Source organism: Drosophila elegans, unplaced genomic scaffold, assembly GCF_018152505.1.
Source record: "Drosophila elegans isolate 14027-0461.03 unplaced genomic scaffold, ASM1815250v1 contig_183, whole genome shotgun sequence".
In the NCBI taxonomy this organism is placed as follows: Eukaryota; Metazoa; Arthropoda; class Insecta; order Diptera; family Drosophilidae; genus Drosophila; species Drosophila elegans.
This window is the reverse complement of record NW_024545550.1, coordinates 83,278-110,204: the sequence shown is the minus strand read 5'-3', so window position 1 is coordinate 110,204 and position 26,927 is coordinate 83,278. Positions and strand designations below refer to the sequence as shown.

The following is a 26,927-nucleotide window of genomic DNA, read 5'->3' as shown; positions in this document are numbered from 1 at the left end:
TAAAAAATTTTTAGATTTAAAGTAATTTTTTTCAAAATGCAATCTTTTTCGCGTTTTGTTAATTTTATGTTGTTGGTCTGCTTAAGTGACGCTCTTTTTCCTTAATAATTTTAAATCTTCGAACTATGTTATCAACTGCATTTGGCTTTATTTTCAGGATTTAAGCAATTTCCTTGTATGTCTTGACCTCAAAATACAACTGGAGCACCAAAGATGTAACAGCACTGATAGATTTATTTCCCAACTTAAAAATGAGACCTCAAAAGAAATAAAAAAAAAAGAAAAGGGTGAATCAGAGAAAGCTAATATTTATATTGGGATAGGTATCTTAAAATAGGCAAATAGCGATAAGTAAATGTAATGATGTCAGCGCTCTTAAAACTAGACTTTATATAAATACTGCGGGTTCTATAAAGGGGTTCACTTTAGGGCTTTAGCAGGCTACTGGTGTCCAGCTTGCGAAGGGCTTCCCGGGCCTTCAGCAAAGTGACGTTGTTCGGCTGACCAACGAGTCCGGCCAAGTGGCGTATGTACTTGTCAATGTTGCCCACACTGGGACCACTCGGTTCCAGCGGCGGCAGAGAGATTCCACCGAGGGCGGCCACAAGTTTCTGACGCAGGCCGCGCACGTAGGTCTCCAGGCGTCGGTTCTCCTCCATCAGCTCGGTCACCTCGCCCATCACCTTGGCGTAGCCGGCCTTCGTGTTGTCCACGTGCTGTTCCAGCACCGCGTTCTGTTGCTCCAGATCGGTCTTGGCCTTGCGCAGCGTCCGCAGCTCGTTCTCTGTGCTGCGGTTGTGCTCGATGAACTCGTTGGTGTATATGGGTATCTCGCCGGGCTGAAGGGGTCGTGGTGCCGGCGGCGCCACATTCATCGGAGCGGGCTGAACTGCTGGCGGTTGTTGTGGTGGTGGAGGTGGAGGTGCTGGTGCTGCTGATGCTTCCGGAGGAGGTGGTGTCTGGGCACGCTTCACCTTGGCCAGCGGGACGTCATCGGGATCCTCGCTTTGCCGCTTTACTTGCTTCGCCTTGGGTTTCTTGGTCTTGGCCGAACTGGCTTCAGTCTTCGGTGTCTTCTCTTTGGCCGAACTCTCCAATTTGGTGACCTTCTTGGCCTTGGCCAGCTCCTTGGCCACAATTTCGGGGTGTTCCTGCAGAAACATTTGCAGCTGCTCCTGGTAACTACAAAAATATGGTAATAAACATTAGAGTTTTGACTGTCAGTTGGGTATGGAGCGTCTGGGATCTTACATGGCCTTGTCCTTGGCGGCCGCCTCCATGTAGGGCACCTTGCGCTCCTCCGGCAGCTGGTGCCACTCCTCGCCGATGATCCTGGTGTGCTCCAGTGCCGTTCGTTGTGGCTGCTCCCGACGCAGCTCCTCGCGCCGGTCGTTCATGAACCGAACGTAGCCATTGAGTGGCATTTTCGGGGCTCCGGCCACATTGATCCGGCGCTGCCCGAGCTTCTTGAGCTCAGATCCCACGGCGGACTCCGAGTGGCGACCCTTCGGGTTTTTGGGCTTCTTCTTTCCCTTGGCTGGTTTCTCATCCTCGAACTGTTCTATGGCCGCCGAGTCCAGAGATTGGGAGGCGATAGGCGTTGATGCGGTCGATTCCATGACTGCATCTGGGCCCTCAATGGCTGGTTCCGTCATTTTTGCTCCTTCTTGGAGTCTTTTTTTGCTGTAAATTGCTTGATTTATTGCAATTTATGCAGGTAGTTGTGATGTTGTGACCAGCTCTGCAAAAGAACTAGTTCAATTTGATAAACAATCATTTTGTCGGAACTAGTTCGACATCTGTTTGTCTGCTCGTTAGGGTGGCTCACAAACATTTTGCTTTTCTTTTAACAATTTTATTCAAAATTTCATTTTTGTTCGTTGGAATTTTAAAATTAGTTTAAAATCTCCTACTTATCAAAATATAAATTAATTTTTCTTTAAGTTTTTTGCCCAATTTGCTTAAAGTGGTAACTAACTATCTTTACATAAACTTTTTATATGCAACTTTTTGCCGTTTTTAAAAATGTATAGTTTTTATTTGCTAGCCATAAAGAACGACAATTTCACTTTAAACAAAAGGCTTTAATTTAATATTAGTTCACTGAAACCAACTAACTTTTAAAAAGGAAGGTCTAACTTTTCTACGTCTTAAAAATTAAAATTAAAAATTTAATTTAAAATCCAGAGTGATGATATTTCAAACTAGGAATAGGCCATTTCAAAATAAAATTTAAAATTCTTAGAAGTGTAAATGCAATTATTTCATGATGCTATATTATTTCCAGTCACTTATTGCAGTGAAGTGTAGTAGTCTCATTAAAAATAAATGAATCATACATATATGTTTACACTTTAATCCGTCGCAATGTCTACGCAGAAATTACGTCAGAAAATATGGCGTGATTCGAAAGTTAGGACAAATGGCGTGACAAGCAATTTTATCACACGCAGTTCATAGTTCTGCGCTCAACTGGAATAAATTAAAATAAAAGAAGTATTTGTTGTGGTTTGGTTTGGTTTGTATTTTGAATATATTATTTTTTTTTCGAATGTTTTCGCAAATTCTTTGAGCACAATATAAGTTAACGTAAGCCTATGTGGTTAGAGATTGTTAAACATAAATGGAAACCTACAGCTAAACTTAGCGCCTCTAAAACAATATCATATGTATATAAAGCCTTCGATTACGAATTTCTGTACAGCCTATCAACTAACAAAACTTAAAACATACGGCGGCCAGCCAAACTTAACAGTAGAACAGAGAGACAGAAATGCGTTGTGAATCCAACCTAGATCAAACTGGGGAACAGTTCCTCGAAGTTGCTCTCCCAGGGGAAATCCTCCTCTTCGGTGGGCAGAGTCAACACCGACATGGGTGAGCCCAGTATGGACTCGTACCCGTGGTCCGAGGTGGCCGAATGGAGGGACAATGCGGGTGATTTGGCCAGCGGGGATATCGCCTTGACGCGCGGACGGAGAAACGGATTGATGTGATCGAAATTGCTCTCGTCGTCTGAATCGTCGGTGGCGTTCACCATGTTTAGGTAGACCTGCGACGGCGACGTCGCTGGCGGCGGACACTTCATGATCACGTCCGTGGAGTCGTCGCCAGCGGTGACGCCGTCACAGTAGATCTCCTCAACGGCCTCATTCACCGGCACCGCATCACCGTCCATCACGATGGTGATCGAGTTGGTCTTGGCATCGTACGTTCCGTACACTGTGTCCGGAGTGGCCTGTAGAAAGGAGGCGGTCGCTGTCGCTGTGATTGTGGCTGTCGTCGAGGCTGACGATGTTGCTTCTAGCTGTGGGTTTCCATCCATATCCAACATCTGCACATTCAGGCTGATTTTGTGCATTTGCTCCGGCTCCTGCTTCAAGCCATCAGCTCTATGCCCGCCGGATTCCAGGCGCTCTGCTGCGGACCCCACCACTGGTCCAGGCAATCGCTCTGCGTCGCCTGCATCTTGGGCAGCAACTGGGCCGCCCTCTTCAGCGCCTGTCTCCAGGTCTGCTGTGATATCTGCGAGCAGACTTTCGGCCAACTCCTCGAGGCGTTTGACGTCGAACTCTTCGTCGTCGCCAAGCATGTCTTGTAGAGTAGGCAGAGGGCCACAACCTTCCAGAGAGAGGCCATGCTCCGGCTGCTCTTCAGCTGATCCGCCAGCAGACGCGCTGACGACTGTGTGTCCACCTGTTGTATACCCTGCGGCAGAGGGTCAGCTTTGGATGCTGCAGATCCAAGGTTGGTGGACGCACAGCCCTCAGCGCCTGCGCTGGCGTTGGATTGGCTGATGCTTTGGGTGTTGCATTGCTGCTGCTGCTGCTGTTGCTTAAGTTCGGCGAGTTCCTGGCGCAGGAGCTCCAGCTCCGAATCCAGCTTGTGGTTCTTGGCCAGCAGAGACTCGTTGATGGCCTGTAGGCTATCGCATTTGTTTTGTAGTATTTCCGTTTTGTCATTAAGTTCCTTGATCTCGTAGTCCATCTCCTCCATGCGCGCCTTCTTGCGGTCGCGCGATGTTTGGGCGGCTACTCGGTTCTTTAGCTTCCTGTGGGTTCAGTGGATTTAGTAAGGGCTCTAGTCCTTTGATCATTTTGTACTTACTTTCTCTGCACTTTCTCCTCCCAGGTGAGATGGTCCAGGCGACGCTTCTTGGCCTTGGGCGCTGATGAAGCCAGATTGTCGTCATCCATGTTCGACGAGGACGCGTAGCCCGAGCTCGAGGGTGTGGGCGAGGCGGAGGGCGTGGCCGCCGCCTTGAGCAGGGCCGCTGTGAGGGGGGCGGGGCGCAGTTTGGGCAGATTATTCGATGTGATTGCTGTCCGCGGCACGGCTATCAGCACTGCATTTGCTGTGGGTGCCATTGCTAACTGATTGGGGCGAAATAATAAACTGCTGTGTGCTGGGGCAACTGTGGAAAGCGCTTTTCCACTTAGATTTGCATCGTATATGCGAACTTCCGCTGAGTGTTGTTCAACTTAGATCGTCTTGTGGGCTTCGACTGCGCTTCTCGGACGCTCTGATGGTTTCAACCTCTTCATCGCCACCGATTCGGTGTTTTCTGGCTCTGTCTCACGCAATTTCCTCATCCACCTTTGCAATATCGACCGACTGGTTTTCCTTTCTGCTGACGTGTTCTTTTCTGAATGGTTTGTGAAAAGCTGACGTGGTTTTCGGTGGTGGAAGGAGGTGCTGGAAAAACAGCGATGGCACTATCGATATCAGGTCGGCTAATTTAAGAACATCGATAGCCATCATTCGAATGCTATTATCTAACTTATTATTAATACGCAAAAGGATGTTTACTTAATAATTTGCTTATCATAATTCAAATAAAATAAAGCATATATGTTTGTTAATTACTAATTGTCGTAAATAAATTTGGCATTTAAATTATTAAAGCTATCGATATTTTAATTTCAAATAATTCTAAACACCGATGGGTCCACCACTAAGTTGGAAAACCTACTGCGCATGCCAGTGTGGCCGTTCTGCTGAGAAAGTGGAACAGTGGAATACGGTGGGATTTTTAAATATTTTTGCAACATATTTTCGAAAAGAAATAGAATAAAGTTAAATAAAGGACAAAAATTAATTTGAAATAAATCTTAACCTTAAATGCAACTTTTCAATGTATAAAAATTAGTAAAAAATTTATTAGCGTTCTTAGGATTTTGATTTCTGAATGAATTAGTTTTAGCTATAATAGAGTTTGTTGGGGTTTCTTTCCCTTTTCTTTCTCTGCCTGGGCCAATTCCTCCTTAACCATATCGGCGATGTCATAGATTTTGGGCTTGTGCTGACGGGTTTAAAGAGAAATTAAAATTGAAATTACCTAAACGTGGAGAAGGTTTGGCCTTACCTTCAGTTGGTTTATGTAAAAGGTGAAAGGAATGTTTCCAGTAATGGGATCAATGGCAACTGGCCACATTGCCTCCATTTCCTCTGTGGTGAAGGGTTCGCCTTCCTCCGACATCAGTTTGCCGAAATACTCCTTAGTCAAGTACTTCTTGTTTTCTGGATCTAATGTCTCGAATGCCTCTAGAAGCTTTTCTGTTGTGGCTGGTTCCATTCTGTAAAAAAAAAGTATCAATAATATTTAAGAATATACAAATAAGTGTTGTATTTCCCTTCTTTAAACTGAACTTAACGATCTTTAGGAAAATACTGATAAGTGCATTAAAATAATAAAATAAATAAATTATTTATAGTTGATAAATATTTGAATTACCACTTATCAGTTGACTTAGAAAAATAATCTTACTGGCGATTCATGAGCAGCAGGGAGACGTGGGCCACAAATTTCGTTAAAGCAGATTCCCCCGGATAATCGACAGACTCGGTGGCCTTGATGACATTCTGGACTTCCTTCTCGGTGGGCACACAGCCCAAGAATCGGAGGACGTTGCCCACATTGCGCGTATCAATGTACTTATCGCCATGTGTGTCAAAGATGCAAAATGCCTCCGCTATCTGAGACTCAAGTTCATTATTTAGGGTAACTGTTGAAGGAGAGAGGTTATAAGCGGGATGCAAGAGTCCATTCTATAAAGGTCTTACCTCCAACTTCCATAGCGGATTTATGTATAAATAGATGTTAGATTTTGGTGGTATCTTCAAAAGGCTTTCACAGAAAATTTTTAATATTTTTTTTTAATTTTTCTTGAAATTTCCGACGTGTCTAACACGTACTGTGACGGAAAAAGATTTAAGTGCTAATATCATTTTGAATTCAAAAATAACGATATCAAATCGAAGACGGCGGCAAATAACACTTATCGAGCGCATGGTCACACTAGTCGTGGTGAATGCTTCCCGATACACGTTTCTCGATAAGTGTCTGTCATGCAACTGTGTTAAGCGTCGCATTATTTTGTTTTCTGTTTTGTTTTTGGGTTCGTGTTTTTAATTTTTCCTCCATTTGTATCGCATTTTTATTAATTACGTTAAAGTAATCAAATAAGTAGTTATTTTGTGATGATGGAGAAATAAAAGTGCAAACCATTCCAGTGCTCCTGTGAGGAGTGCATTTTTTAGTTTGCAACTGTGTGTGTGGGCATCAGCAACAGCAACAGGTTTTCCAACTCAACTCGCGCCACCTCAGTTTTCATTTGTTTTCGATATTCCGTGGAGTTCGGTTCGCGTCGCGGAAAAATCGAATTGCAATTTAATGCAACTTTTAATGGAAAATGATCGTAGCCATTAGTTGGTTAAAGCGACGCGGCAAAGGCAACCCGTTTGTACGATCGCAGGTGTGTTGATCGTCGGTCGGTGATTCCAACGGGTTTTCCAGGAGGTTTTCGGCCCATAACAAGTTCACACTCAACTTGGCCATATTACACAGTTAACATGTGCCACCGCATCTCCGTTCGGGATACGTGTTTGTGAAGAAAACTAAAAATTGCCATAAAAATGGAAAGTGTTCGATCCGCGCGATACTGATGTGCTGCTAGGCGACGATCATCGATCCCTCGCTTTAGGCCCGTTTTCGAGCCAAATTAATAAACAAACGGCAACGAGAAGAGGTGCGAGTTTTGAAAGTGGCAACTGGCTACTGTCTGCTCGAAAAGTGACTTAAAATTGTTAATATCTCTCGTTGACATTTTTCCAATATTTGCGCATGCCATTGACCACCACTCGATAGAAAGTTTATCTCTGATCGATGGCAATTAGGGAGGTGTGCATGACAAGATAAATATTTGCGAACGTATCTGGCACTCGACTGTTGAAAGTGGACTTCTACAAAAGGTGATTAATTTGATTTAAATACATCAAAATAAATGAATTAATTACAGTTTGGAGACCTATGATTTCTGCATTACTTGTTGTTCGAACAGTCCTTAAAAAAATGCATGAGAAAAATAAAATAATAAAAATAACAAATAAACCAGAGTCTGCGAATAAAGTTATAATATTGAGACTAAGCTTTGAGTTTTTTAAATGTTTTTAAAATGAAAGTGATAAATTAGTTAAAACTAAATGTTTAATCCATTTTAAAATCATGCTTCATTTTGATAGCATGTAAATAAGCTGTAAGTTTTTGAGATTGAATATTTAAAAACAAGTATGAATTTCCAAATCTTAGTCTTAATTAAAAAGTACAAGCAGATAATGTTCTATAGTTAGTTATATAAATAAATTATAGCAAGTATGATCTTGACAACATGCCAGCTAGCGTTTTTAGCCGCATCTGGATCTGCATCCAACTCCATCTAACTCACTTTGCAAAAAGCATAAGACAGCTATAAACGCTGATGATGAATTTTCCCCATGTAGTGAAATTGTGGGCTTTGCTTTCGGATTTTCACTTGGCTTGCAGTTGCCGTTCCCCCTTCTTAGTGGTGGTATAGGTATTTTCAGGTCGTGCGCCGCCTAGTTGACGAAAGTAGCTCCCAGCCCCTTTCCTTTCCATCCCGGTCCTTCCACGGGTTTTCTCTAATGCTCCATGCAGTTTTCGCTGTCCGCCAAACGACAGGTGGCTGGGCACATTTGCGGTCTGGAAAAGGTCTCTGTTTTAGGTCTCTTTGTGGCAAGTGGAAGCACCACCGTCAGTACCAGCAGCTCGTTCCTGTTACGTGTGCTTACAGAGAAAGAAAAAATAAAAAAGTAATAATAACAAAAATGATTTTGTTTAAACAGTTCAAACGAAATGTACAAGTTAAGTATATTTTAAGTAAAAACTTGGATATTTTTGGGAACCTAATCTAAAACTTAAATCAAAATAGGCATGATATAAAATATGCAGACTTGAATAGCTTTAGCTGATAAAACGTTCCTTTAATAATAAAATATTTGAGCTAGTATCTATATATTTCCCTTTTGAGGTGCAAATATTTTCAGACAGTGTTAATGTCGAACCCTTTTAAAAATATTTTGTTTCAGTTCTGTTTATTTTTCTTTTTGTTTTGTAAAGATAACCTTTTATTTTGATTTTTTGCAAGTCTTTATTAATACCACTTACAATATTATGATAAAAACAAATTTTGGCTTATAACAGATGAGCCATTCTCCTCAACAAGCATAAAAAAGAGAAGTGTGTAAGAAAATGACTTGTCTAATAGCTTCGCTAATGAAGTCCACTGGAAATATCTCAATTTATCATGCATAATAATTTTAATACTTTTAATCTGTGTATTTGCAAATGACTTAGTCGTAGATTTAATGGATAAACAATGACCAATTAAAAAAAAAAAGCCTTTAAAACGTTAAGCTGTTTTGTGTATAATTATTAATAATTAATACAATAACAATAAATTAATAAATAAAATCATTAATTACGAGTAAATTTTACATTATATGATAGAACCATCTAGTCTTTTTTCATTGTGTATTTGTGGGGGTTGCCTTTCGGTTTTCAGTTTTCGGTTTTCTGGCGATCTGCTGGCATGCTCTGAAAAACTTGTTTCTCGCTGTTGTTGTTTTGTTTGTCGTTTCTGGAATTCTTGGTTGGCGGTGCCCGCAGCTCTTTTCTGCCTCAACGTACTCCTCCTGCCTCTTCATCGACTGCTCGATCGTCTTGTGTTTTTTTCTCATTGAAGTAAATTTTTCGCTTGAGGAATTTTATGTTGCTGCCGTGTTTGATGCCCCTTTTTTCGCACAGTTAATTTTCTTATTCTTTTCCCCTTACTCATAATTGTGTGTCGTGAGTCAACGTATTCATATTTTACTTGGGGAAACCACAATTTGGCTTAAATATTTATAAATACAAATTTTCAAGAAGCGAGAGTCGAGAAATTAGTTCAATCTTGTTTGAAAATGAAATTAGCAAAAGCAGTTCACTTAAAAGTTTAACTACACCAAATTAAACAAAGAAAGTTTTCTTATATAAATCAAAATATACGAAGCAATTTTTTTAAAACGCACTTGAAGGCTGCAAAAAAGTTTAATTATTTCAATGGCATTAACTGGTGAAAATTTAAGAAAAACTTTACCATGGAGCAAACAGAAAAATAATTATAATTGTATGTCTGTCATGGGAAAGTCGAAGCAAAGCTCTGTTAAATTGCTTTGTCAACAATGAGAGGGGTGCGAAGGGGATTGGACACTGACTAGTCAAACTGAACAGTCTGTTGATTGGCACCACTTGGAGCTGCAGTCTGGAGTAAGCCACCGAACAATGGTCGTGTCTGGCCCGGAGCTGTCCAACTGGATAGTTGGCTTTGTGGCTTGGCTTAGAGGAGCGGTGCAGCAGGAGGAGATCGAGGCGGAGGCCCAAACAATGTTAGATATTCGAAGTAGTATGTGACGATGATTTCACAGCATGCAGTTGAAAGTGCCAAGATAAACGAAGGTCGAAACAGAGGAGTGTCCCAGAACTACCAGAGGAATTTAGTTCCCAAGGGCTTCAGTTTTAATTGGAAGAAAACATAAGGATTTACAATTTTTGAGATTGAGTAAAATTAAATGATATAAATTAACAGCTTTAAATTAAAAAAAATTTTGCATTAAATATATCTAAAATATCTAAAATAAAATTTGTTCCATATACATTGGGTAAAAAGTAAAAGCTGACTAAATCAATGTTGCGCTTCCAAAATAAACCCTTTTTTTAAATTTAAAAATGAGAGAACTATTAATATTGAATTACATATACCTTCTTCTGTTACATATAGCTTAATGAAAACGCCGTATGATTAATGTCTTTAGAAACTTTTTTATAATTAAGCTTCCGCTCACGAATTTATATTTATAGATATTAATATTTATAGATATTAAAATGAATTAGATAAATTTAAAAAAATAAATAAGCACCGATAATGTCTGATAAACCTAAAAAATGTATGAACAGTGAATACAAACCCATCTTAAGCGTTCTTTATTGTTTTATTATTGTGGTTATAACTATTCTATTGTTTATATATATGGTATTTGTTTATACATATTACTTTGCATATTGCTAATTAATGTTTTCTCTTGTGACTGTTCTGTTTTGCAGCTTCCCGAAACCAGAATGGAAGCTCAATGACAAATGAATTAATAAAACGGCAATATGAAGAAGCGTTCAAAGTTTATCTAAACATTCCCGCAAACAAGCAAAACAAAGCGAATGCGAAACAATATAAAAAGTATTAAATAACGATTCTCAAATGCAATGGAAAGAAACAACGCTAGTGCTTGAAAACAATTCGTCTGTGTGAGAGAGCTTGATAGAAGCTAAAGATACCCGGCTTAAAATGCCAATAATCACGGCCACGACAACGACGACAGCCGGTGGAGGAGCAGGTGTGGCAGCCAGGGGCGTGGCTACCGCCAAGACTCCCACCGATTACCTAATGCTCCAGCAGCAAAAGCCGTCGCACCAGCAGCAACAGCACTTCGGCAATCATTTCTATCAACAGCAGCAGCAGGCACAGCAGTTGGCGCCTCTGAACGCTTCCCACCAACACCAGCACTCCCATCCACATCCACATTCACATCCACATGCACATCCACATCCACATCCTGTTGCTGTTCCGACCAGTTTTGCAACATTTAACGGAAACTCGAATCTAAATTCTAGCCTTGCCAACGGAAGCAGCAAAAAATTCAATTGCAGCCGCGACAACGTGGACGACCATGCTGATGCCGCCGACGGTGCGGCAGTTTCCCAGACTTTGTCCACTGGTTCAGATGTGGTTGGTAACGGTAACGGCGACAAGTCTGCCGGCTTAGCGCCACCAGGTGGCCATCATCAGCTGCGCCCGCCACCGCCGCCGGCTCTTAAGAAATCCACCGCGCCCGCTTCAGCAGCCGGGAACTCGGCGTCGCGCGAGGATGTGGCCTCGTTGAGCGGCACCTCCTCGCTGAACAGTCAGATGTCAGTGCATAATCAGTTCATCTCCGGATTGCCGAGCAATGGCATTGGCAGCAATGGAATCAACGGAATCAACGGAGGCCCAGCCGCCGGAAGAGGCGGTCCACCCAGCAGTATTCTGAAGGGCAGCAAGGGTAAGAAATTTAATTCGATCTTATAAGCTGATAAATTTAATTTGTTGCTTGTCTGCAATACAGAGAAAAACTAAAATAGCACAAACTATCACTATCACTTTTCTAGTAAAGTCCATGTCTAATAGAAAGAGGGTTCGATTCCAGTTCTTTTTTATTTTTGAATCGAATTGAACAATTAATCTAATTTAATATGGGTAGAGCTTCTTTACATCTCCATTTTCAATGGGAAAATGGGTAAAACGTGGTGCTGTTTTTTAAACAAAATTTCAACATCAAAATAAATAGAAATTGAATTGGTATTGTGGATACCTCCAAGTTTAAACTCACTACATGTGATATGATTTGGATTTGATTAAATCACTGTCGCATTATGCTTTCAATTATTCATTTTGTTGGTTATTTTGGTTTCCCAAAGCTGTGCTCCAAATCGAATTTCCATTTTCGTTTCAGTCCATAAAATATTGAAATTAATTTATACTGGCCAGCTCTTAAACCTAATTTAGGGCGTGTGTCTCAAGTGACTCATTTCCGCCCGCACAGGGCCAAGAGTGGTTTCGTCCAAACACACACACTCCCACTTTGGATTTAGTTTCAATTACGATTTCGGTTTCAGTTTCAACTTGAAATGCACTTGTGGTGCCGTGAAATTAGTTTACTCACAGCGGGGAGTTAACAAAAAAGTAAACACAAAGTACTGAAACAGCGGGTGGAAAATAGAAGATTGTATGTTGTCGAAGCACTTTCTGTGGCGTCTTTTTTCGGTGTTTTTGTTTTGTTAGACACGTGCCTGAAAAGAAAAACTGCTAACAAATGTACATGTAAGTTTAAACTCACTTTCTTGTTAACCTTCTTCAGCTTGAGATGGTTGAGGGTCTTCGTTCTTAGCCAGTTCTTGGAGGACTAAGAACTACACTTTTAATATTACAGTCGGTTTCACCTTCTTGGCGTTACTCTACTCCCGTTTCATTTAATCCACCTGTCATCACTTTCTCACAGCTGCAGAGTCCATTGAAGCCCCTGAACCTAGTCGATCCAGTTGCCATATAACCCAAGTTGGCTGCATTGTTTCTCGCTGTCTCGCGAATGAATTATCGTAAGACGACATTCATGAATGAAACCCAGAAAGCTGGTTTATTTAAAGTCGATGAGTGGGGCGGAGGGGGGAAATAGGTAACCTCGATTTTGTCGCTGATTGACTTAATTTGTGTTTGCGGGGGGGTTCGTAATCGCCGGTCTAGATGATGTGGGAATTTAATAACTTAACCAATTGCCATTAAACTTGTAGGTGTGATTGGGACTATTAAATAAAAATGTTCAATCATATTACCGTTTTTAAACGAGGCATTTCCATATTTGGTAATAGATCAACCAATGAATTTTGTTGTATTCGACTAATGATAGAAAATGCTTGAAAATAAATGAATATTAAGAATTTCATAACCTTTAAAGGCCACAACTCCCAGTCCATTATTAACTTGTTAGTGTTTGAGAGTGTTGAAGAGTGTTTCTTCAAGTTTCACATCATCTTCCATTTAAAACACAACCCACGGTGTGTATTTTGGACAACACCATCTAGGTGTAGATGGAAAATCGTTTTCGGAAGTTGGGCAAGAAACGTGCTTAGTATGTATCTGAATCATCTGTTAAGCGTTTGCCGCTTGGCTTAATTCGCCTTCCATTCTGTCCCATTGTTAAGTGGTCGTTGAATTTGGATACCGCGTTTCGGGGCCTATTTAGGTAACCGGCCGAGTTCAGTCAGACGACTTGGGCAACTCAATTCGAAGAGCGGGTGTGATTTTATTAGATTAATGCAAAACTCAACCTGCGCCTGGGGGTGTTATTTATTTTTTTTTTTTTTGCCGAGAAATGCCAGGAGTTTCAATGGCCTCAAGTGGTGGCAACGAACTCGTCGTGGACTCAAACTCAACCACCTGGAGAACTCGCTCACCTTTCCACACCACACATTGTATCTTGCTTATCATTTACGCCTCACGTCAGTGGCAATTAGCAGTGAAGAGAAGCTTCGAGGGCGTCGGCGTTCAAGTTACTCCACTGTCCCCCTGCATCCCATGCTGCGATTATTAATTTCTTGATTACGACAGCAGAAGGGTAACGCTGGTTTATGGCGTGCCATGTAAGCCAAGTTAACGAAGCAGCAATGCCAATTAGATGCTATCATTAGGCGGCGCAGGGGGCCCGTGAAGGAGTCATCACACAGCGACGCAGGGTTTCGCCGCCCTTTTTTCCTTACCGAGAACAAACAAAGACTTCGGTAGATCGACTGGATGACATCAATTGAGTGGCCTGGGCTTTGACCGCGGTTCTTCGGCCAGGAGGCGTCGCATTCCAATGCGGGCGAAGTAATTGTCGGGGAGCATTCAATGGACCCGCTACAGGCAAAGTCGGCCAGCGATTTCTTGGTTCCTCTAATTGTACGCCGACTTGGAGTCATCCGAAGTGATCATTGCGTAACTCGCAGAACTGCACTGGCCAGCGAGTCTAGCGGTCCACATGGAACAGTAAGCGGCGGAACAAGCATCTCGTTACTGGCTAATTTATGGTGACGTTACTCGGGAATTATACAAATTAAAGTCGGAGCGACATGGGGCTTTCACTTTGTCATGTTGTAGAAAACAAATAACAGAACCCGGATATAAACTGAGGGGAATGGATACGTTTTATAAATAAAAATGTTTAATGGTGTCTAAAAAATTTTAATTATTAAATAGCTTGAAAACTTGCATCTAAATAGATACATATTAAATACAACCTTATTCGTGCGGAGTTTAAAAGTTATAACTCTTGCTGGCGATCAATAAGTTCATATACTTTATAGCTCATTTCCAAGCCTACTTTCTTTCTTGTTTACAGTAAAAAGAAACGTTTTCCTTGAATTCTGAACTAGTATTGTCATCCAACTTGTCACAAGATCGTGCTGGAACCCACGATTCGAATGACAACTTACAGGGGGCAGTCCAAACGTACATGAATAAACTTTAAAGTATATCACTGTTCGCGATCCCCAGCATAATATTGTCTTCGATCAGTAATGAACATGATTTGACAGTTCGACACTGATCATGTTTCTTGAACGAAGATAAATCAATACAAAGTAAACTATTTTATTATTTAAAGTGTTATACAGATGTTAGTATTATTGCTTATTGCGTTTACCAGAATAATCTAAGCAATACCACGGATCAAAGAAACCGTACAGAAAACTACCGTGGAAATTAACATGGGCCAAATTGGCAATTAGGTAACTAGCACTTACGACCAAGTTCAAAAAGGCGAAAAAACTACTTTGGACACTTATGGGGCAAGTCACCGTTGCCGTCACGCCCCCTGGTACTATACCCATGACCTGACACGCCCACCGCCCCCCGACCATCGCTAGACGCGTGCGTAACTTTGCGTTTGACTTTTGTTTTCGATTCGGGTCAAAGTCAATGAACTTGTGGAGTATTTCGGCTGTGTGCTGCACATTCGGAAATTGTTTGTAGTTGCTTCAATTGTACCACATGTTGGCCAAGAGCTCTCTGTTCTCCGGTTCTTTGTTGTGTTTTGTTTTAATTATTTTTAGACATTTACCGAAGCATTAATGCACTCCCGATCAGGGTTCAGATTGAACTGACTTGATATGATCTTGGCTGGCCGGTTCCTCGAATTTCTCTTTGAATCTCGTGCGCAATTAGCCACAATCTGGGGAAATAATCGTTTGTCAATCATTATAACCATCATCAGCACCGGCAACGGCATCCCTGTTATTATGAGTAATGGATATTCTTTGTGTAGCGTATAGTCACAGACCAGGCTTGCTTTTCTTTTTCGACTCTTTCTTTTTAATTTCGAGATTCATTCCGGCCGACATTCCCAGCAGATGAGTCACTTTGAGTACTGGCTTTCAAGATATGCGATCTGTTCGGGCGGGTAAGCAATTTTAATAGTTGGTTTTGTTTTAGTTTTGCAGAAGAACAGCATTAAGTACTTCATCGGTTTTTCCGAAGTCCTAAATTTAGTGAAATTTAAGAAAAACCTCTACCAATTTGAAAATCAATGAGGTTAACTTTTTTAAATTGTTTAAATAAGTGTGTCCATGAAATAATATTCATCTGCTGATTCATTAGAAAAGAAAACATTTGCATATTTAATCTACGTTGGTGGAGATAAGAAAACATTTGGAGCAAATTTAAAGCAACGTGTGTCGCATATTTGCTTTAATATTTGTCCAATAGCTAAAAAGTAAAGCTGGAAAAGCTGATAAAAAAGGGAATCGTGAAAGGTAAACACTATTTAGTCCAGATTCTAGTTAATGCTACAGCCCTGGTCTAATTCATATACAGCTGTGAGCAATATTTCTGTGCTACATCTGTTGATCAAATACTCCCTCTCGCTCGTGCATTCCACAAATATTTACACAATGCAAGCAAGTGAAGTTGCGAACGAAGCGGCAAAGGAAAACATAGTGGGTGGGGGAGGGCAAGGCAAACTGTGCCGCAAACAACTTCCGTGCTGGAAAACTCCTCCCCCTATACTAGCTCGCTCCCCCCCCTTAGCACCCTTTTCTTTAACACTCCGTAGACTCTGCAGACTACAACGACACTGCACACCGAAAATAAATGTAATATATAGTAAAAAGCTAAAAATGACTCCAATTAAATGTGAAGTCCAATTAAATAAATAATAAATTTAGAAATCATTTTGAACAATACATTGGATTACTTAAAAATGTTTAAAAATATCAAATCGTTACCTTGGAAAAGATTACTTTTTATGATATTATGATAGCTATTTTTCAGTAGTATTTCAAAATAAATCTGCAAGGAATATATTTTTAATATTTCAACAAGGGATTAAAATCGATTCAAATAGCGGTGTCGGATACTGTTACGGTTACAATCAATATAACTATTTAGGTTAGGGATAACGGTTACGAAACCGGTTGGCTACCCAGATTTCAACATTCAAAAACTTTAAAAACACTGTTTAATTACTTTTGAATCTTGCGAATACCAATTTGATATCGATGATTTTTTTTCCTGTGCATTTGTACAAACAAGCTTTTTTCTATCTCTATCCCACTTCCTGACCCCCGATCCAAACACGCGGCAATGGCGCTTTTACCGTTTATAAATGTGTCACCTTCCCCCCGCTTCGTTTCCCCTTCCCTGCGCCGTGTTCCAATTTGCAGTGTCTGGCATAAATATTCATCTTCCTATGCAAATGATTCGCAATATGTTTTGAATGATGCTCAGGTGGGTCTTTCGCTCTCTTACGGGCCCGACATTCGATTAGCCCTGTTCGCATGGCTTTATCGTTGGATGTGAGTCTATATATATATGAACATGTTTGTTTACATCTGGGTTGGGCCATGCACCTCAAAAGGGGTTAACGATGAGCGGTCCACATAACCAAGCGACGAATTTGCTTCCACTTTTTAATGAACATCAGTGCATATTTTTGCATAAGCTTATATTTATTTGTATAAAATAGGTATACCGCAAAACGTGTGACAGACCGAAACAATTACCGCTAAAGGTAATAAAAACTGTGTTTTATTTTGGAACATAGCCTAAATCTTAATATTTTCGTTTGGTGTATTTTAAAACAAAATCGAAAGCAAAATATATTTTTTTCCTATATATTGGAGAGATATTAAAGATACTTTCTTTTTTTTGATATTATAAAACACAATTAGTCATATAATACTCATATTTTTAAAACTGTTGGGTTTTATTATGATGCCTTTTTTTTAATTTGAATATAACTTGAGAAGTTTCGACATAATTCACGAATGGCCAAATCTGAACATGGAAAGAGATTAGGTTCTTACATTGTTAGTTCTAAAGCGATTCAGTGGAAACTTGACTCATGGCTAGCGCTTATCTTACGATCATCTCTTAACGGTTTGCCCTGCGAAATCACATCGGCCTTGGTTTCAAAGCATGGGCCGCTCACTTAATTCTTTCGCTCGACCATAATTAAAATTGGACCATTACTCATCCAACTTGAGTGGGGACTGCGAGTGCTTAGTGGGCATCTCGTCCCATTATGTCCGTGGGCCAGGAAAGTAGGTCACAGCCTAGCCAGAGCCTGCCTGCAAACTGGCGACTGGCAACTGCTAATAATAATTATTATTCTGGCTTGCCCCAATCGAAAACGCTTTACGCTCCAGCAGATTTCCAATAGCGCTAAGTAGAGGGGAATGGCCAGTGGCAGGAGATGCGGACTAGGGATTGGGGTTCGCTTTGTATGTGGTTCGATTTCAAAAGACCACACCAAACTATTTTCGGCTGGCTGAGCATCAACTTCACCTGCTTGGCGACTCGTTTTGGCCAATTTCCACCTGCAGACGATGGGTTCATTGAACGATTTGAGTTTGGTGATTGATTTTTGTACTGATTATATACATACTTGTACATTGATTCTCGGATGGCACAGTACATAAACGCGCGCTCCCTTATTTTTACAGAGAATCTGCTGCAGAATACATACTATAATGGCGAGGCCGGGGACAGCAGTCTGGGCAGCGAGTGCGGAGTTGCAGATGGCCAGCACCAAAACCACGCGAACCACGATGACCCGGGCGACGGATTGGGACCCCTGCCCCCCAAGTGGGAGACTGCCTACACCGAACGCGGCGAACTCTACTTCATCGAGTGAGTATGATGACAGCTAATGATTAACTACCCTAGACCCTTATTATCTTAAAGGGTTATATAAAATTAGAAGGCCAAAAAAGGAGAATTTTCCTGCATTTTTTTGGGAAAGCTCCTTAAATTCATTAATATAAAAATTTGTTCACAAATTATGTTATCTTTTAAATGTGTGTTTATGACTTAGTAACCCCTCCTCCTCCGAAGTTTATAAACAAAACAGATTTCTTTAAAGTAATGTTAAATTTAATTAATCGAAGAAGTAAGCTAATAAAACATTTTGACAAAATGGCGGTTTTTCTAAATAAAACATTGATGTTTGAAAAATGTTGGCCTTAAATTGTTGATAAAAAACAAATTGTTTTTTTTTCGATTCTAACTGTATTAATCAATGGGTCAACGTGAAGACGACTGTTTTACTGACTATATTTTTTAAATATTATTATTTACATATATAGTTTGCGATAGTTTACAGTTAAAGAAGAGAACTGAGTGAATCATTTAGAGTTAAGCTTAAATAGCTTGAACTTAAATAAGGAAATTATTAAAAGTGTATAGACTAGTCTATGTTGGAATTTCTGATTTCCTACGACCCGATTTCCAGCATTAATATGTAATAATATTATAGCTAACCTACATTTTTTTCTGTTTCAGTCATAACACCGGGACCTCACACTGGCTGGATCCGCGGCTCTCCAAATACCAGAAAAAGTCACTAGAGGATTGCTGCGAGGACGAGCTGCCCTACGGATGGGAGAAGATTGAGGACTCCATGTACGGGATGTACTTTATAGACCATGTGAACCGGCGCACGCAGTACGAGAACCCAGTGCTGGAGGCCAAGCGGCGGGCGGCCGAGCAGAGCCAACAACAGCAGCAGCTGCAACAGCAGCAGCTGCAACAGCAACAGCTGCAACAGCAGCAACAGGAACAGCGCTCCAAGACGCCAACTGTGCTATCAGAGGCACTACCCGCGGAGGCGCCTGATGGGCAGGAGCAGGAGGAGGAGGAGGAAGAAACACCCGTGAAGCTGCCCTACAAGTTCACCCGCAATCCCGCCGAGCTGCAGGGACAGCGCGTCAACACCACGCTGCTAAAGTCATCCCGCGGCCTGGGCTTCACCATCGTGGGCAGCGATGGCAGCGCTGGCGGGGATGTGGAGGAGTTCCTGCAGATCAAGACGGTGGTGCCGAATGGACCCGCTTGGCTGGACGGACAGCTGCAGACGGGCGATGTCCTGGTCTACGTGAACGACACCTGCGTGCTGGGCTATACCCATCACGACATGGTCAACATATTTCAGTCGATTCTGCCCGGCGAGAGGGCATCCCTGGAAGTGTGTCGCGGCTATCCGCTGCCCTTCGATCCAAATGACCCTAACACTGAGGTGGTGACCACCATGGCGGTGGATGGACGTGAGTCGGACAAGCAGCGTCGCCTCAACATGGACGGCAACTACAACTTCCTGGATTTGTCCGCTGATGGGGCGAAAAAAGCGAACGGTGCCGGCAGTGGCTTCATTCTCATGAAGAAACCTGAACTGTACACCTTCTCAATCATGAAGGGCTCGATGGGATTTGGTTTTACCATTGCCGATTCCGCCTGCGGTCAGATCGTGAAGAAGATCCTCGACCGCAACTGCTGCACACAGCTAATGGAGGGCGACGTTCTGCTGGAGATCAACGGCTTGAATGTGCGCAACAAGCCGCACTTTTACGTGGTGGAGGTGCTCAAGGAATGCAGCCAGACGACACCCACAGCGGTGAAGATTCAGCGCACGCCGCCGGACCAGCCGGCCCACAACACGCTTGCCCAACTCAACCAGGTCGGCAATGTGGCCAAGCTGCGCAAGAACTTTGTTGGCAGTGGCCTATTCCGCAGCAAGACGCCCACAGCGGACCTGTACAGCACCCAGGTGAAAGAGGTACTGCCCATGCGGCCAAAGACGCCGCTGGTGGACACGCGTCGGGCTCGGGTACAGACGCCCAGCAACGAGGTGGACGGCGATGGTGACGGCGGGGCAGCGACGGAGCGGGAGCCGAGGAAACCGCTTCAGCTGCAGACGCAGGGCAAGTCGAACAGCAGTCTGCAGGAGCTAGACGACATACCCTACATGGATCCCTATCCCAAGATAAGCCGTCTGACCGATCGTCTGGCGGAGGTGACGTTGCAGGGAGATGCCAATGGCGGCATCTACGGGCTGCCGCCCAGCATGCAGCCGCTGCCGTTGCCACTGGCCCATCACGAATCCTGCTACTGCTACGACTGTCAGGCGCAGCGATACCGTCCTGGTTACTTTGTACAGGCCCAGCAGGCCGCAATGTCTTCCAACACCGGTCAGTACTCGCCGCTGCAGACGGCGCATCTCCAGAACGAGCGAATACAGCGACGCGTGAACGAGCTGCTCAGCGATCGAAGACGCGTGGGTTTCGCCAACCTGGATCCTCCTCACCAGCAGCAGCAGCAACTGCAGCAGCAGATGCAGCACTCGCCCAGCTGGCGCAATGGAGCTTTGCTCGATGCCTCCGAGGATGCGGATCAGTGCGAACTGACCGAGGTTACCTTGGAGCGTCAGGCGCTTGGCTTTGGCTTTCGCATCGTTGGCGGCACGGAGGAGGGTTCGCAGGTCACAGTGGGCCACATAGTGCCGGGTGGCGCAGCAGATCAGGACCAGCGCATTTCCACCGGCGACGAGATCCTAAGCATCGATGGCATCAACGTGGTAAGTTGAGACCCACTACTCGAGTTTTCCAGACATGACTAATATTCGTGCTTAACCGTTGCAGCTCAACTCTTCGCACCACAAAGTGGTCTCGTTGGTGGGTGAATCAGGACTTCGCGGGCAGGTCACCATGATCCTGCGCCGGCGACGGGCTCCGCTCCTGCAGCAGGCTCCAGTTAGCACACAGCTGCGTCGTTATCCCTATGACGTGATTGTGAGCCGGCATGAAAACGAGGGCTTTGGATTTGTCATAATCTCATCATCGAACCACTATTATGGCTCGACCATAGGTATGTTGTGTGTGGCAGCGTTTAAACGTTTTTATCTCACACCTTAATGATTTCAGGAAAACTGATACCCGGCAGTCCAGCGGATCGATGTGGGGAACTCAAAGTGGGGGATCGCATAGTGGCGGTGAACCGTATCGAGATAGCCGGAATGTCGCACGGCGACGTTGTGAATCTCATCAAGGAGTCTGGTCTGCATGTGCGACTCACCATTGGCATGCCGCTGAAGGAGGGCGGTCCCAGTCCCGGAGGCAGTAGTGGAGGTGTGGCCAGCAGCACTGCCATGCAGGCATCTCCCAGTCTCCTGAAGGCGCAACTCTCCCAGCAACAGCCACTGCCGCAGCAGATGCAGCTTAACCACCATCACCAACACCTGGAGATGCCCATGTCGATGCCCATGCCCGGACATGGAAGCTATTTGGAGCGACCCAGCAACAATATCGCGGCCACTTTGGCCCTGCACCAGCAGCAGCCCCAGTTATGACTCTGAGACCTACGCATTCGGCTCTACAAGAGCTTTCTTTAGTGTTGGATCAAATGTAGGCCCTTAGTTTGTACTTTTGTTAGCAAAGTACCAACCCCAAAGACTGAATTTAGTAGCATATATAAGTCAAACCCCCTTTGCGAGTCTCGAAACGTTTCGTGAAGGCTTCTTGAACACCAGTTTTATAGGATCCCATTAATCGGCTTAGACTAAGTTATTACTTGTATTTAAGCGTTAAGAAAATCTGCCAGTTTGTGAGATACATATCCATTTTTATACTGTTTTAGATATATTAGAACTGTACAAATGTAAAGGACTTTAATATTTTATCACGAATATGAATGTTATTCAATCACATTAGATATTAAATTATATTTTTCAAATATACACATAATAAACAGTCAAACGTTTTTTTTTTTTTAATAAGCATATTGTAACTCACTCAATCATTGCATTTGCTTGCTATATTTTTTTCTGCTTGTATATGGGAAGGTGTTAAAACGCCATTTAGATCACTACAAAATAAAAAAATCATTTTTTTTACAGATTCGTTTCCTTTTATTTATTTATTTTGCAACTTGGAAATTGAAACGAATTAAGGAAATTAAAAAACATCAAGTTGCTTCCCAAATAGATATTACTTTTTGGCATATCTATGGTTGACGTTAACGTAGTTGAAGGTTACACTGTTGGGTTGACCATTGTTGGACAACGCACGAGTGATATGCTGGATTTCAACAGCAGCCCGGCGATTGTTGGCTTGGATTTGCCTGGAGGTCACTCCGCTCGGATTAGCGACTTGGTTGGAATAAGTTGTATGTTGGTACTGAAATTGATGTCCTTGGCCACCATTCCAGTTGTCCACTTGTCGGCCACTCATCTTGAATTCTAAGTAGAAATAATAAAAACTAAAGTGAACTTTAAAAATAACGCAGTTAACAAACCAAGTTTAGTTCTTTTTAATAAAGCGTCTGTTCTTTTTCAGCTTCGTCAAGCTACTGAACTCTATTTCAACAACGCACGATCGATCCTTGGGCACAGACATGCTGGATCGGCAGTTCTGCTGGATTCTATACGCATACAAATACATATACAAACCAAAACTCAAGTGTAAAACTCTGCCAATATGTATACAAAGATATATATATATATATAATATATACGCAGGCACATCGTGATAGAGACTCGTGTGTGGGCGTTAAAAACACTATTGCTTGCATCAGCTTAAGGGTTTGATATATACATAGAGGGGAAGCCGATTGGTTGCTCTCACTTATAGGGCTTATATAAGAATAATTGTACACAAGAAATCGCTCTGGATATATTACGGAACTCTGTTTAGAGATATTAACCATAGCTCTAAAGAAAATGTAAAATCGCATATTAAAGGGGGACAGCCCTTAATTGCAGTGAAATTTCTAATATTCAGACTTGAAATAAAAAATAAAAAGAAAAACAAAAAGTATTCCGCTGGCCGTGTTTTACCCAAAATGAAATAGCTTATACATGTATTCATTATACACTTGTAGAAATTCGAAACGCAATGAAGAAGATTTTTCCGACTCTATAAGGTAGTATACACCTTGCAAGGGGTATTATAACTTTAGAACGCCATAGCCTAAAGATGTCATATATCTGTCATTCTGACCATACGTCTATATGCCGATTATTCACGCAGTGAATAAACTTTTCAAGTCGTATTTTTTTTCGTACATCGGAGGACTATATCCGATAGCTGCCAGAAGAAACAGTCGGGGACAATTTATAGAAATTTAATATAAATTATGCGTATATCTCAGTTAATTACCCAATATAATATAATTAAGCTTGCAAGGGTATTTAAACTTCGCATTGTCGAAGATAGCTTCTCCTCTCATTTTATTCAGATAGCTTTAAAACTGAGAAACTAGCTTGTGTGAAAAATCACAACTATAAAACAATAGGCACAGTAGCTATAAAGAGTATTGGAAAATTGAATAGCAATAAGTCCAAATGTAGTTGAGCTTAATCTTATTTTCAATGTCAAGTAAAATACATTTTATTGTTCAACATATTTTTATACACCATTTTCAAATTAATATTCATGGTTAATATTGATGATGTTTACAACATAATTGGTGCCTTGTGGGTTCGATGGCGATGGAGTTGGTTCTGATGAATTCTGTTTCTGCGTAGTGGATTTTGGGAAAAATGAGAGTTGAATTGGACCTCCTCGGATCGACTGTGGCTCAGTGTTTTGAGAAACTGTCGGATTTTTATTTCCTTGAATTGCGCGAGACCCGCGAGAATTGAAGTTAGAAGCCTTCGGTCGGGATGTGGAGGATTGGTGGCGACCTCCACTTTGGTAGTTTCCATTGCGAAAAGAGTTGGATCGATAGTCGTTATTGGAAAATGAGTTATATCCTCCGTAATCAAACAGGTCATGGTAATCATTTGGTTCTTGGTAATCATATTGGTCGTTGTCATCCTGGTAGCCCCAGTTGTCATCCTCGTAATCCCAGTTGGACAGTTCTCTGCGACTCATTATGAATTCTGTTGATGAGATATTTTTTTATTTTGTATTGATTTATATAATCTAAACTAAAATCACAGCACGAACCAAGAGTTCACTGTTTATAATTTGGTTCTGCTTAGCTTGGGCTGCTCTAAAGCACTGAAGTTCGACTTCCACTCAGACTCTTTCGGGCATATAAATGCCCATGTCTCAGCGGTTTGATCGAGCTCTTGGTGTATACAAACTCCTCCCTTTGATTATGTACTGATTTTTACATAAGAACCCGAGCGAGTTCTTATGGTTGAGACTTATGTACATGTTCTCCCAGACGCACATTTTGCTTATTTAACAGCAATATCGGACGGAATGCCTTTTCAATATGTAAACATTTCGTGTGGCTTGAGTCGAATCATTAAAATCTAAGAGACCTTTTTGCTGTTCAGCTCAAATTTCCGTTTTTAATTGGGATCAGTTTAGCTTCAATTGCTTTTGTTATTCTTTGAAATTCGACTTCCTTGCTGACTTTTCTTTTTCATAGCTTGGTATATAGAAGACTAAACATCTAGAAGCTAGTTAGTTCATTCAATCGTTGATGTTTATTTAAATTTTTATGCACCTCCAATGGTACCGCGAATGCCATTTGATAGGCAATTTAATGACGATTTCAGCGATGTATGACATTTCATCATTTGACTATTACTTCTCAGCGTTTTGATAGAAAAACTGTTTTTTTAGGTGTTTTTTTAGGTTTTTGTCAAAAAACAAAATCCGAAAGAGTCTTTTCGTTGTGACTTGTGCAATTGCAACACAAAATTTAAAACAGAGTTATAAGTTAAAAAAAATACATATATCACTATCATATTGACCATATGGTTCTATGCAGTATGTTAGTGCAGTGTTTGTGTTATATTTTCTGAGTAACATTTCGCAGTTTCTGGTTATTCATTTGTATAGAATTTTACCACGGTTATTATAGTTTCATTCAGAAGTTTGCAACGCAGTGATCGGGACATTTCCAACCCTATAAAGTATATATATTCTTGATCACCATCACTAGGAGAGTCGATCTAACCATGTCCGTCTGTCCGTCCGTTTTTACGAAAACTACTCTCTCAGTTTTAAAGCTATCTACATAAAACTTTTCCAAAAGTTGTCTTTCTGCAGGTAGTACATAAGTCGGAACGAGCGGGATCGGACGACTATATTATATAGCTCCCATAGGAACAACCGGGAAAAAAATGAAGAAATTATAACTTTGATGTTTTTTGTTTTAATATGAATGAGGCGAAAATAATCATAGCTTTAATAATTTTAAACATATACGCACGTGTTTAAAATGTTTTAGATTTAGATGTTTTAAAAGATATTTAATTTATGCAATAGCTGCAAGGGTATATAAATTTCGGCTTGTCGAAGATTGCTTCCTTTCTTGTGTATAATTTGACTTATAGCGGTTTACTCGTTATCCCATTTGACTCCATATTATTTTGTAGACAAAGGTAAAACAGGTTTAATTTTTGGCGTTTCTAAATAAAAATCACAGTATTCCCTTAAAAATAAAAGTTATTGAATATCATGTTTTGATTGGTTTCGGATTAATTCACTAATAAATTTTATTCTTGATACATGTAGGCCGAAGTAAAAGTACATTGATTTCTTATGATGAGAAAACCAATGCTTCAGAAAACGAGTGTAGAAAATATTCGTAAGGTTGCTGCCTCTGGCCAAGAGAATATGCAGAAGTTAGCAGACGGCACGTTCAACTTGAAGTAAGTTTGACAAACAGGTTAGAGGCCTGCAGACTTGCTCCCTATCTCACGAAAAACCTCCTGCCCGCATCTCACCCGCCGACAGGCCCGGGGGAGGCGTCGGCGCCACAAAGTGGCTTATTATAATTTCCAAAATAAACTAACTGTATGCTTTGGTTACCCGCTTGTCTGTCTAAAAGTGAAAATAATATTGTAGTTGAAATATCAACATTGACGTGCTCCGTGCGTATGGGTTTGTGTGTGCGCTCCAATCTCATTCCAGTGCCACTCCAAGCCGGAAAATGAAAAGGGTTCAATTCCCCCTCGTCTAGTCCACCCATCTGTCCGCGCCGTCGTGCCTGGCTCTCTTTTGGCTGCCAGACAGTTGGCCGAGCATTCAGCATAAGCATATTAGTCGTCGCCATTTGGCGGTGGCCAGGCGTGGGGGCGGTGGTTGATGGGTGGTGCTTGGTGCTTGAAACTGAAAGACTAAAACTGGGAAGAGGGTTGACACTAAAACGTGACGTTGAATCCAATGCGATGCTCAGGCGTGTGAAAATACCAGAAAGACGTGTTGCTATCAAATGGTTCGAGTGCCGTCGCTGGCATTGCAGCGTAACGCTTGGCGCGTGTGCTCTTGGCCGCCAAGCGTATTTGTAGCGCACTCGTAAGTTAACAGACAGCGGAAGTGATACATCAAGGACACATGTGAGTATCTATTGGAGCGATTCGTCTTTACACGTTTTAAATTAATCCTAAAGGTTCTTAACGAACAGTTTGAAATTCGTTCCGCCCACTTTTAGACAGCGATGGATTATAAACCGCACAATGGAGCTGGTCCTGCTGTTCATATTGCCACAGCTCAGTGAAAAGGATAGGATGAATTTGGAGTTTCCGAAACATCACGAGTCATCAGCCATCAGCCATCAGCGGCAATGTTGCCTTTTGCGGGGGCTTCATCGTCTAATGCTGACCTTGTGAATCAGGGTCAACAATGTCTGCAGCATCCGTTGCTCTAGACTTTATGGAAGCCTGCTCAATTAAATCTCCGACGCTTTGCCAAACCAGGCGACTCATCCCTCGTTCAGCCCCCGTTCGCATGTCAT

At 41.9% G+C, this 26,927-nt stretch overlaps 5 protein-coding genes and 1 long non-coding RNA gene across 6 annotated transcripts; 1 reads left to right on the top strand and 5 right to left on the bottom strand.

Moving 5' to 3' along the window:
* Positions 1 to 288: 288 nt before the first annotated feature.
* LOC108145233 (SWI/SNF-related matrix-associated actin-dependent regulator of chromatin subfamily E member 1-related) lies at positions 289 to 1,744 on the bottom strand. Its single transcript, XM_017270499.1, has 2 exons — positions 1,252 to 1,744; positions 289 to 1,182 (listed from the first exon to the last, which is right to left on the bottom strand). Exons 1-2 carry the CDS (start codon positions 1,653 to 1,655, stop codon positions 426 to 428), a joined length of 1,161 nt encoding a protein of 386 aa, XP_017125988.1. The 5' UTR covers positions 1,656 to 1,744; the 3' UTR covers positions 289 to 425.
* A 759-nt stretch (positions 1,745 to 2,503) lies between these two features.
* LOC108145250 lies at positions 2,504 to 4,666 on the bottom strand. The gene is given in 3 exon segments (XM_017270527.2): positions 2,504 to 3,739; positions 3,742 to 4,051; positions 4,108 to 4,666. Coding segments are annotated over 3 exon segments (1,518 nt in total). The 5' UTR covers positions 4,368 to 4,666; the 3' UTR covers positions 2,504 to 2,791.
* A 475-nt stretch (positions 4,667 to 5,141) lies between these two features.
* Positions 5,142 to 6,208, bottom strand: LOC108145209 (dynein regulatory complex protein 8). The gene is made up of 4 exons (XM_017270450.2): positions 6,064 to 6,208; positions 5,768 to 6,005; positions 5,366 to 5,576; positions 5,142 to 5,302 (listed from the first exon to the last, which is right to left on the bottom strand). Exons 1-4 carry the CDS (start codon positions 6,074 to 6,076, stop codon positions 5,204 to 5,206), a joined length of 561 nt encoding a protein of 186 aa, XP_017125939.1. The 5' UTR covers positions 6,077 to 6,208; the 3' UTR covers positions 5,142 to 5,203.
* Positions 6,209 to 6,349: 141 nt separating this feature from the next.
* Positions 6,350 to 21,985, top strand: LOC108145245 (membrane-associated guanylate kinase, WW and PDZ domain-containing protein 2). The gene is made up of 6 exons (XM_017270517.2): positions 6,350 to 7,251; positions 10,439 to 11,430; positions 17,903 to 18,089; positions 18,741 to 20,808; positions 20,873 to 21,098; positions 21,155 to 21,985. The coding sequence occupies exons 2-6, from the start codon at positions 10,677 to 10,679 to the stop codon at positions 21,577 to 21,579; spliced, it is 3,660 nt and encodes a 1,219-aa protein (XP_017126006.1). The 5' UTR covers positions 6,350 to 7,251; positions 10,439 to 10,676; the 3' UTR covers positions 21,580 to 21,985.
* Positions 21,986 to 22,113: 128 nt separating this feature from the next.
* LOC108145210 lies at positions 22,114 to 22,620 on the bottom strand. The gene is made up of 2 exons (XR_001774388.2): positions 22,524 to 22,620; positions 22,114 to 22,467 (listed from the first exon to the last, which is right to left on the bottom strand). It is a non-coding gene; the product is annotated as an uncharacterized LOC108145210 (long non-coding RNA).
* Positions 22,621 to 23,601: 981 nt separating this feature from the next.
* Positions 23,602 to 24,272, bottom strand: LOC121466853. Its single transcript, XM_041707480.1, has 2 exons — positions 24,179 to 24,272; positions 23,602 to 24,111 (listed from the first exon to the last, which is right to left on the bottom strand). Exon 2 carries the CDS (start codon positions 24,101 to 24,103, stop codon positions 23,654 to 23,656), a length of 450 nt encoding a protein of 149 aa, XP_041563414.1. The 5' UTR covers positions 24,104 to 24,111; positions 24,179 to 24,272; the 3' UTR covers positions 23,602 to 23,653.
* Between the last annotated feature and the right edge of the window lie 2,655 nt (positions 24,273 to 26,927).